Genomic DNA, 11,627 nt, shown 5'->3' with positions numbered 1-11,627 from the left:
GGGGTTTGCCCACCTGTTGCATGCTGGAAGCTGGGAGAGGACTCCCGCATCTGGAGCACAAATCCCTGTGAAAGCCAGGGGGGCTGTGTTGGTCAGCAGGTGCGCCCGATGGGGAGGAATGAACAAATGAGGGGGAGTTGCAGAATTCGGTCAGAACAGTCCTGTATCAGAGTTCAGTTTCTTGAAAGGCGATAAATGAATCGTGTCCTTGTTCTTAGGAGAGAGTGCTGAAGTATTACAGGAGGAAACGTCATGATTTGAAACTCCTGGGGTTTGAAAATTCTCCAAGGGAGAAGGAATTTTTTTTTTAAAGGCGGGAGGGGGGCAGAGAATAGAATTGTTTTAATAAAGTAGCCAAACTCAAACAGTAGAAACATAGATTCACATTAAAGAACAGAAGTGGAGAAGGTTTTAAGAAAATAGGTGAAAGCAGGGATCGCACTGATTTTTACTGACTTGTCATCTCTGATAAATTAATCCTGGCTGCTGAGCATGTTGAAATACATGGGATTCTGAGGCTGTATCCGTGATTAATTAGCAGTGTTGGCCAAGGGCTTAGGCTTTGGGTTGGTGGTGGTGCCTGGGCCAAATATCTGTCATCTCTCCTGGAGTGTTTACATCATTATAGTCTAATAAGTCTTTACCTCTTACCAGTCACTAGTTGACCTAACCCGACTGTTATCCTGAAGCTTACACCTTCTCTGGCCTTACTACCCCCCGGAAGCTGGGCCAGGGCTTCTCAGATCTTCAAAAGTCAAGTGCAGAGGCATCCTTCAATCAGGGTCTCTGAGCCCAGATCAGCTTTAGGGGTTGGGAGTGAGGAGATCTATGAACCTCTCCAGAGATCAGCAGAATGGGGGCTTTTCTTGTAGGAGGGGTCGCCTGTCCTCAGATTCTCTAAGTGATTGACAGGCAGAAATGGTTAAGAACCTAGTGGCTTGACTAGAATTCTCACAACCTGCTGTAATTCTTCTTCACTTTACTTGAGGAGCAGTGTCTTAGCCTCCTTCCCTGTCCTGCTAGCAATCTCCTCCTCTCTACTAGCCCGATGAGACTACCTGCTTGGGCTCCTCTCTCCAGCCCCTTTAAGATTCTCCTTTGCTCAGGACACCTGGCTGGCTCAGTCCATTAAGCGTCCGACTCTTGGTCTCAGCTCAGGTCATGATCTCAGGGTTGTGAGTTCAAGCCCCACATTGGGCTCCATGCTGGGCGTGGAGCCTACTTAAAAGGGAAAAAAAAAAAGATTCTCCTTTGGTCTTTTTTTTTTAATAGGTACACCTTTTACTTATCCATTACTTTGTTTAGCCTTTTTTTTTTTTTTTAATTGAATTGTAGTTGGATTCTCCTTTGCTCTTTGAGGATAAATGTAGTTTTCACATAATCAAGAACAGGTATAAAGAAAAAACCCTCTTGTGTGTGTCAGCTGTGTTATTCACACAGAATGCTTCTGTGACAGTGTGTGGGGCTTCCCCTATATGAAGCAGTTGTCGGCCATACCAGCTGGGTGTCCTAGAATTCAGTTGGATTCTGACCCTGTCTGCCTGGAGTTCGCATCAGATCCCACGGGTTAATGGAGCAATCCCACAAGGCCAACCAAAGTCCAAGGCTGCCCCCTCCTTGCCCCACTTCAAAGCCAACCAAAAGTCCCAGGCTGTCACCTGTAATTCTGACCTACTGGTTATAAATCAGGGTTCCCACAACCCCTCATAGTGTTCAAAACTTTGTTAGACTGGCTCACAGAACTCAAGGAAACACATTTCCTGGTTTAATATAAGGAATATAGTAAAAGATACAGATGAATGGCCAGCTGAAGATGCATGGGGCAAGGTATGTGGGAAGGGGCCTTCTGGCTTGCCACCCTCCCAGCCCCTGCACATGTTCACCAACCCAGAAGTTCTCCAAACCCCACACTTTGGGGGTTTTTATGGAGAATTCATCACATAGGCATGATCAGTCATTAACTCAGTCTCTATCTCCTCTCCCCTCCCCAGAGGATGGAGGGCATGGGCTGAAAGTTCCAAGCTTCTCCTCATGGCCCACTGAGAGTCATCTCATTAGAACCAAAGACTTCTGTCACCCAGGAAGTTCCAGAGAATTTAGGAGCTCCGTGTCAGGATCCAAGACCAGATAGCAGAAGAAAAGATGCTCCTAATGCTCTTATCACTTAGGAAATCGCCAAGGGTTTTAGGAGCTCTGTGCCAGGAACCCGGGTAGACCAATATATCTGTTTTCTCTTATTTCACAGCAGGTAAATTTTCTATCTTTAAAAAAAGTGGACGTTAGGACAGGGAGCACGAGGCTGGCTCAGTCGGTAGAGCATGCGACTCTTGATCTCGGGATTGTAAGTTCGAGCCCCACGTTGGGTGTAGAGATCATCTAAAAATAAAATCTTTAAAAACAAAAAAAGGTAAACTTTAGGGAACCTTGATCTGATCATAGTATGTGCTCAATAAATATTGTTGAATGGATGGTTGAAATAATTAAACGCTTCTTTTCCCAAACAGCTTTCCTGTTGAAATTAGGTGGTGTTCCTTAGTGTTCTTTGAACGTGTGAAATTGCGTGGATCGGTTACCCCGGCTACCTTCCCTACTACTCTCCCAGCTTGAGTCTTCAAGAGGAAGCCTCAGAACTGGTTTCTAAAACCCTTTGTACCTGGTGCGATTATAAAGCAATGAGACTGATTGTCATGTGTCGCTTGTGGGATCCGTCTCAGTTACTTTATAGCCGTGCCCGGTACCCGACACCGCACACCGTTGCCTGCTGAAGAGCAGTCCAAAAGCACAGACCTCAGGTTTCTTAAATGGAAAATTTGAATGGTTTAGCATTATTTGATGATTTTTCTTTAACTCACTGACCAGAACTCTTATTTCAGAAAGATAAATTAGATGTTAACTTTGTTGCTTGCTTTACTTTTGCAGTTTTCTTTTTGTGTTTTGGATTTTTTTAAATCGGTATTCTGATAAGCTGCTATTCTGATAAAGTGGCTGGCACGATTTTGCATAAGGTAATACAGAAGGTCTGTGTTCCACTGGGTTAAATTCTTCGTGAAACTTTTAATTATTGAATTTCTTTTCAGTTGCCTGTGGCCTTTTGACTGCCTGGGATAACAAGGGTAGTTCTTTTAGTTAAGTACGGTAAACACGTAAACCAAATACTTAGTATTCACTGAGGAAGTCTTTGAAAGGGCAAGTTGTGGGGTGTTTGTTCATTTGGCTTTGGTGGTTTACATTGATGTGCAGACCTTATTCAGATTTGGATAAATAGTTCTAATTTTCTCTTTCCTGAAATAGAAACGTTTCCTCTCCTTCCTCCGGCCCCCAGAGTCTTAGTCTTTGCTTTGAAGTGTGCTGGAATAGTGTGTGCCCGGTAGCTCGTCGCCACCAGCCTCAGCTGAGGAGGACGACCGCGGGCGGCCGGGTGGCATAGCTCAGCTGCCCTTTTTCCTGGAAAGGAGATGGGGACTGACTTCCCTTGTGGAGGAGGAAAGGAGTAATCTCACTCTCCACAGGAGAGAGAGTAGCTTGTGCTGACGGTAGTACTCCTCCTGGAAATTACGTAAGTGAACCAAGTGGATGAGTCAAGGAGCAACTTAGCATCCTGGCAGTTCGTTGCCTTCAGTAGCTTGTCGCTGTGGCAGGACGTCTGGACAGCTGCTAGAAGCTGGAAGGGTTTTGATGCCCAGCTAGTCCAGGGTGTTGACGCTTGGACGTGTCTCAGGGCGGGTTTGATTTCCAGAAGGATTCCGGGGTAAACAAGAAAGGAACCTTCCTCTCCTCAGGTCTAGACGCGAGACCAGAGGGAGTCTCCCTGGTTACTAATGAAGGTCGCAACCACCACGGCGTTTGGCTTTGGCAGCTCTGTTAGCAGACGCGTGTCATGTCGGGGGTATTATAAAGCTGCAGATCCTGTACTTCTTTCTGTTCCTTGTACTAGTTCTGCACACACAGGTGCTCCATAGATATTTCTAAGAAAGAGTAGTGCAAAAAGTACCAATTTTTTGTACTATAAATACTAGCGCTTTTTGTACTATAAATACTAGCGCTGTTCTCCTTTTCCTAAGGAGCATTTTAATGGAAAAGGTTTTACAGTAAAGACCTGCGGTGATTTTATCACATTATGTTGTTGTATCCTGTGTTTTATACTGTCTGTTGTCACATATGGCTGATTTAATCCTTTGTTCTATAAATATAGTTGTAAGACAAGGTAATGTGGCTCCTAGCACTGCAGTCCTTCTACACTTTGTCCGAGTCTTAAGCACTCGACAAAGATTCTTGTTCCCACTTGGTGCCAGCGTACCCAACTGCAGATTCGTTCCATTTGAAAAGGAGAATCTGCAGACCCTTGCTATTAGCAGGAATCGTAGTCTTTTTTCTAAGCAGCGTTTTCATATGTGTGATGTTCCTGTAAGTTTTAAAGGTCACTTGAGCATCTATATTTATTTTACATTACAGGCACTGGAGATATTATTGCTGTCATGATTACAGAATTGAGGGGTAAGGATATTTTGAGTTATCTGGAGAAAAACATCTCTGTACAAATGACAATAGCTGTTGGAACACGAATGCCGCCAAAGAACTTCAGCCGTGGCTCTCTAGTCTTCGTGTCAATATCCTTTATTGTTCTGATGATTATTTCTTCAGCATGGCTCATATTCTACTTCATTCAGAAGATCAGGTACACGAATGCACGCGACAGGAACCAGGTGAGCTCCTGGCACTCTCTAATGATCCATGCTTACCAGCCGTAATTTGGAGATGTCTATTGTGGTCATACACAGGACAAAGTTTTTCACTTAAGAAAAAAGTCGTGACCCTCAGTCGTGTCCATATGTTGAAAACATATTTACATACATCATTTTCTGGATTTTTTTTAAATGCCTGAATGGGGAATTTACCTTTACAGTGATCACTTGGGATATCCTAGGTAAATGGTTAGCTTAGTATCATAATATGATCTGGCTAACTCTAGTAATTTGGAGAACTGTCACGGAGTTGCATTTTTGAGCTGGTAGCCCTGGTTGTCGGTGGCAAGGGGAGCTGGGAGCCTTCACGTACTTTCATTCCCTGTGTGTTATCTATTCAGAAAAATAAGTCAATTACAAATTACCTAACCCTGTTTAAGCTTGGCCGTGGGGTGACAGTGAGGTGGAAAAGGACCCATAGAAGAGAGGTATCTGGTCGTCTGAGAACTTCCATTGGTGAGCACAAACTGAGCTCAGCAGGTTTCAGCTCAGTGACTAAAGACTCAGGAAGGACAAGACAGCGTGCCACCCTGTAGTGGAGGGCCTACAGGCGGTGAGCTTGTCCGTTTGTTAGCTTGTTCGATGCCCTCTAGACAAAACGTGCACCCAAGGGGCCCGGTTGGAAGTGTGAGGTCCCAGCCCCAGTCAGAGGCTTCTCTGCTAGGAAACTAGCAAGGGAGCTGCTTGGAGAGTGGTTTGAAGCCAGTCTTCATGGAATGCCATCCAGACCCCTGTGGGAGAGCTGAAATTTTCAGCCTTCCTCATTCCAGTGAAAGCACAAATACTGCTATGGAACAGATCCGAGTTCGAATCCCGCCCTTATCACCAGTTTATCATCATCAGATCCAGTTTGCCATGGTCTTTCCTTTTTTTTTTTTTTTAAGATTTCATTTATTTATTTATTTGAGAGAGAGAATGAGATAGAGAAAGAGAGCATGAGAAGGGGGAAGGTCAGAGGGAGAAGCAGACTCCCCGCCGAGCAGGGAGCCCGATGCGGGACTCGATCCCGGGACTCCAGGATCATGACCTGAGCCGAAGGCAGTGGCTTAACCAACTGAGCCACCAAGGCGCCCCTGCAGTGGTCTTTCTTAGACAGTTTATTTTACTTCTCAGTTTGTGTCTTCATCTGAAAATTAGGTATAAAATATCTGAAAACTGTAATTTATTGCACATTTATATGCCCTGCTCTGTGCAGTATCCTGTATACCTTTAAAGTTTATTATGATAATTTTTATTATTTATAATTTCATACTTCAAGAAGCTGTGAGAAGAGTATAAAGTATTCCCTTCCCCAGATTCCTCAACTGTTAACATTTTACCCTAGTTCCTGTTCTATGCATACATACTTTTTTTAACCATTTGAGAGTCAATTTGAAATATGATGTCCCTTTACCCTTTAAATACCTCGATGTGTATTTTTAAAAAGCAAGAACATTTCTCACATAATCACAGTACGATTATCATGATCAGGAAGTTAACCTTGGTACAACACCAGATCTACAGATCTGAGATTCTGAGTTCTGTAAAACTGTTGTACTTAGAGCGGCGCTGGCTCAGCCGGCAGAGCATGGCCCTCTTGCTGTCGGGGTTATGAGTTTAGGCCCCACCTTGGGCACGGAGCCTACTTAATAATGTCCTATATAGCAAAGCGAACCCTGGATTGATCCAGATTGTACGTGGCATTCAGTTGCCATGTCCCTTTTTTTTTTATTTTTTTAAGTAAGCTCTGCACCCAATATGGGGCTTGAACTCACAACCCCAAGATAAAGAGTCGCACGCTCTACCGACCTGAGCCGGCCAGGTGCCCCTGTTATGTCTCTTTCAATCTGTCTCATGGCATTGACATTTTTGAAGAGTCCGAGCCATTTGTTTTGTATTTGAGTTTGTCTGACACGTGACGTTTCTGCATCATCAGATCCAGGTTATGTGCATTTTTTTAGGAACACCAGTCCTTTACATTTGTTAAAGTTTTCTTTTTTTTTTTAAAGATTTTATTTATTTATTTGAGAGAGAGAGAATGAGAGAGAGAGCATGAGGGGGGGAGGGTCAGAGGGAGAAGCAGACTCCCTGCCGAGCAGGGAGCCCGATGCGGGACTCGATCCCGGGACTCCAGGATCATGACCTGAGCCGAAGGCAGTCGCTTAACCAACTGAGCCACCCAGGTGCCCTTTTTGTTAAAGTTTTTATTTTGAGGGCGCCTGGGTGGCTCAGTTGGTTAAGCGACTGCCTTCGGCTCAGGTCATGATCCTGGAGTCCCTGGATCGAGTCCCGCATCGGGCTCCCTGCTCGGCAGGGAGTCTGCTTCTCCCTCTGACCCTCCCCTCTCTCATGTGCTCTCTCTCTCATTCTCTCTCTCTCAAATAAATTAAAAAAATAAAAATAAATAAAAAAAATAAAAATAAAGTTTTTATTTTGAGATAACTGTAGATTCACATGCACTTGTAAGAAATAATAGGTCCCAGATAGCCTTCATGCATTTCCCCCCAGGGGTAAAATCTTACATAACTATAGTAAATATTTCAACCGGGATCTTGACATGGATATACCATCCACTGTCTTACTTCGATTTTTCCAGTTTAAACCGTACTGTGTGTGTGTGTATATGGTTCTCTACAATGTCAGGCCACCACCACCATAGTCAAGACACAGAAGAGTCCCCCACCAGGATCCCTCATGCTGTTCTTCTTTCATCCCAGCCCCTGACCTGTCCCCACTTCTGCAGTTCCGTCGGTTCAAGAACGCTGTCTGAATGGAATCCTACAGTACTTCACCTTTAGAGTTTGGGTGTCTTCACCTAACATGACTCCCTCGAGAGCCGTCTGAGTTGCTGCATGTGGGTAGCTTATTAGTTTTTATTGCTGAGTAGAATTGTGTCGCTTGGGTGTACCACAGTGTGGTGAACCAAATTGTTTCAAGGTTTAGGCTATTTTAAAGTGGCTGTGAACATTGTTACAGATGTTTGTGTTAACATGAGTTTGCATTTGCCTTGGGTAAATGTTCAAGAATGAAATATCTGGGTTATTCTGGTAAGCACATACATGATTTTATAAGAAACGGCCATGCCCTTCCCCCAAGTGGCCACAGTATCACACATTTGCACTAGATACGTATCCCTGACCCAGTTCCTCTGCATCCTGCATGGCATGTGTTGCACTCTTTTGTATTTTAGGTGTGTAGTCACATCTCTTCTGTGGTTTTCATTTGCATTCCTCTCATCGCTGCTGATGGGGAACATCTTTTCCTGTGCTTCTTAGCCATCTGTATATCCTCTTCAGTGAAATGTCCGTTCATGGCTTTTGCCCATTTCCTACCTGGGTTGTTTGGGGGTTTTTTTTACCGTTGAGTTTTGAGCGTTGCTACGTTCCAGATGCAAGCCTTTGTCAGAATTGTGGTCGGCAGATATTTTCTCCCGGTTTGTATCTTGTCTTTTCAACCTCTTAACGGGGCCTTTTGAAGAGCAAACATTTTTAATTTTGATGAGGTTTAATTTATCAATTTTGCTATTGCTGCAAGTCTAAAAACTTTTTTGCCTAGCCCTAGATTCCAAAGACCTTCTCTTTTTTTCTAGAAGTTTTAGAGTTCTGCATTGTACATTGAAGTCCATGATCCATTTTGAGTTAATCTTTGTATAAATAAGAGATTTGGGTTAAGGTGTTTTTTTTTTTTTTCTCTCATTTTATGTCTGATACTGCAACTTTGCCAAAACTTAGTTGGGCATATTTATGTGGATCTGTGTCTGCTTTTCTGTTCTGTTCCACTGAACTATGTGTGTATCCCTTTGTCCATCCCACAGTGCCATGATGACTGTAGCCTCAGTCTTGGATAGAGTGGTTCCTCCCACTTCATTCTTATTTTTCAAGATTATTTTATCTATTCTAGGTCCTAGAGTCTTTCCATATAAATTTTAGAATAAGCTTGTCTGTGTCTTCACCAAAAAAGAAAAAAACAAAACACCACACAGAACCTTGCTGGGATTTCTATATGAACACATTAAACCATAGATCAATTGGGGGCAGAACTGATATATTTACTGTGTTGAATCTTCCAGTCCACGAACCTGTAATGTTTTTCCACTTATTCAGGTCCTTTTTATTCCTTTTGTCAGCATTTTGTAGTTTTTAGCATATAGATTCTGTGCATGTTTTAAGTTTATACCTAAGTATATCGTTTTGTTTGGAGTGACTGTAAATGGTAGTATAATGGTAAATGGACTGCAAAAGTGTTTTTAACTTCTTCAGGTTCCATATATTCATTGTTAGTAGATCAGAATGTGATCCATTTGTGTGTTGACTTTTTACTCTGCAGTCTTGGTAAACTCACTTCCTGTAGATTGCTTGGGATTTTCTGTACAGACAATAACATTATCTGCAAATAGGGAGTGTTTTACTTCTTCCTTTCCAGGTTCCCTTGCCCTTGTTTTTGCTTTGTTTGTTTGTTTTGCCTTAATTGCAGTAGCTAGAATCTTCAGTGCACTGTTGAATGACAGTGGTGAGAGTGGGCATCCTTGCCTGCACCCAGTCCTAGAGGAAAGGAAGGGATTCAGTCTTCCATCGTTAAGTGTGTTTTAGCTCGCAGGTTTTGAAGACGTTTACTACCAACTTGACGAAGCTCCTCTGTGTTTCTAGTTTGCTGAGAGCTTTAATCATAAATGGGTGTTCCGTTTTGTCACATGTTTTTTTTTGTGTCAGTTGATGTGATCAGGCGATTTGTTTGTTTGTTTTCTTCTTTATCCTGTTGACATGGTGGATTGCATCCATTGATGTTCTAAAGAGGGTAATAAATCCCACCTCATCGTGGTGTGTGATTTTTTGTGCATTGCTGAATTCGGCTGCTTAATTTTGTTGAGGATCTTTGTGTCTAAGTTCATGAGAGATACCAGTCTGTAGGTTTTTTTTGGGGGGGAAGATTATGATTTCTTTAATGGTTAAAAGACTGTTCAGTTTGTCTATATCATCTTTTTTTTTTTTTAAGATTTTATTTATTCATTTGAGACACAGAGATACAGAGAGAGAGAGAGAGAAAGCATGAGCAGGGAGAGAGGGAGAGGGAGAAACAGGCTCCTCACTGAGCCAGGAGCCCGATGTGGGGCTCGATCCCAGGACTCCGGGATCATGACCTCAGCTGAAGGCAGACGCTTAACCATCTGAGCCACCCAGGTGCCCCTATATTGTCTTTATTGAATTTTGGTAATTTGTGGTTTTTGAGGAATTGGCCCATTTTTTAGATGTCAAGTCTACAAACATAAAGTTGTCTTTTTTTTTTTTTAAGATTTTATTTATTCTTCAGAGACAGAGAGAGCGAGAGAGAGAAAGAGAAGCAGAGGGAGAAGCAGGCTCCCAAGGAGCAGGGAGCCCGATGTGGGACTCGATCCCAGGACCCTGGGATCATGACCTGAGCCGAAGGCAGACGCTCAACCATCTGAGCCACCCAGGCGCCCCATAAAGTTGTCTTTTAATGGCTGCAGTGTCTGTGGTGATATTCCCTCTTTGTTTCTGATTTGAAGGATTTGTATCTTCTCCTTTTATTTTTGTCAGTCTTGCTAGAAACTTCTCAATATTACGGATACTTTTCAAAGAACCAGCTATTTTTTAATTTCATTTTTAAAGATGGGAACTTAGATTTATTTAATTGAAACCTTTCCTCTTTCTAACGTAAGCATTTAGTGTTATAAATTTCTTAGGACTACTTTAACTGTGTCCTATATACTTTGATATCCTGTATTTTCCATTTTGTTCAGTTTTATGTAATTTTTTTCTTTTAAGACTTCCTCTTTGACCCCTGTGTTCTTCACTTTCCAGTAGCTTGGAGATTCTGCAGTGATCTTAGTGTTACTGATTTCTTTTTTGATTCCATTATCATCAGAGAAATACTCTGTATGACTTCAATTCTTTTAGATGTGTTGAGATTAGTTTTATTAGCTAGCATATAGTCTATCCTGGTGAATATTCTGTGGGTGGTTGGCAAAAAATGTGTATTCTGCTGTTGGGCAGAGCGTTCTGTAGATGCCAATTAGATCAGTGCACAGAGCTTGCTTCTGCGAAGAGGTGGGGTGGAAATGTCACCTTCCCACTGGGCCCCACTGAAACCAACGTGGAAGGAGGAGTGCAGTTTTTCCATTGGTGTTTGGCTAGAGTGGGATGGGTGCAGGTACTCCACCCTGTGTTCCTCTGGTCTCAAGGTCCCTGAGCAGCCTACCTTGTCTTTCCACCTTTCAGAAGATCCAGGGGGAGAGCCGAGCAGGAGGGGCTCCTGCACTGTCAGAGCTGACAGTCCCCAGAGCATCTCCCGCACTTGGACATGGACATGGGTGATGAAGGCAATAAAGGAATATTAGGTGAAAGTGTTAACTGATCTAAAGTACGCCTTTCCTAGAAAGATTATTAGACATAATGTGCAGTCTTTTCCTAGTTCTTGTCTCCGGAGACGAGTGACCTCTTTCAACTCTTATCTCTTCCTTCTGTCATTAGCTCCATATTGACATGGAGCACGCTATCTTCTTTTCTTTTTTTTTTTTAATAAAGACTGGTGTTAAATATGTTGCCCTTATGAAACATTGCAAGTAAAATGATCGAGAGTTGCTCTGAGCTGGTGTTCTTGATAGGAAAACCCCATGCTTGGGGGTTGAATGGAGCACATCCCAAGGACTTGTGGAGAAGAGCGAGCGGTTGGTCTCAGGAGCCCGGCGTTGAGCGGCGGCGCTTGAATGAGCAGAATGAGCAGCCGGCGCGGGGCCTGCGTGTGATGAAGGTGGCAGCGCCCCCGCCGTCTGGCTGGCCTCCCAGCGCGCGCTCCTTCCAAAGCCTTCTCCAGACACCGCCGGAGCGGAAAGTGAGGTTCTGACCTTTTTCCCTCCTTCCATTTTTTTCCGAAGGTGGAGAAACGCTT

The 11,627-nt window shown here is 43.4% G+C and overlaps 1 protein-coding gene across 3 annotated transcripts in view; it reads left to right on the top strand.

Moving 5' to 3' along the window:
* The window catches only part of RNF130 (ring finger protein 130), a 128,305-nt gene that overhangs the window by 53,622 nt on the left and 63,056 nt on the right, over positions 1–11,627 (top strand). For all 3 annotated transcript variants that reach the window (XM_064595770.1, XM_064595771.1, XM_045890611.3), the window contains exon 3: positions 4,453–4,703. In XM_064595770.1, the coding sequence (XP_064451840.1) occupies positions 4,453–4,703 (251 nt within the window). The remainder of the gene's footprint in view (positions 1–4,452; positions 4,704–11,627) is intronic.

The sequence above is a fragment of the Mirounga angustirostris genome, unplaced genomic scaffold (assembly GCF_029215605.1).
Source record: "Mirounga angustirostris isolate CCGP_5_RB_7025 unplaced genomic scaffold, mMirAng1.0.hap1 SCAF_7, whole genome shotgun sequence".
In the NCBI taxonomy this organism is placed as follows: domain Eukaryota; kingdom Metazoa; phylum Chordata; class Mammalia; order Carnivora; family Phocidae; genus Mirounga; species Mirounga angustirostris.
The sequence above is the reverse complement of the archived record's forward strand: the minus strand, read 5'-3'. Positions and strand labels throughout refer to the sequence as shown.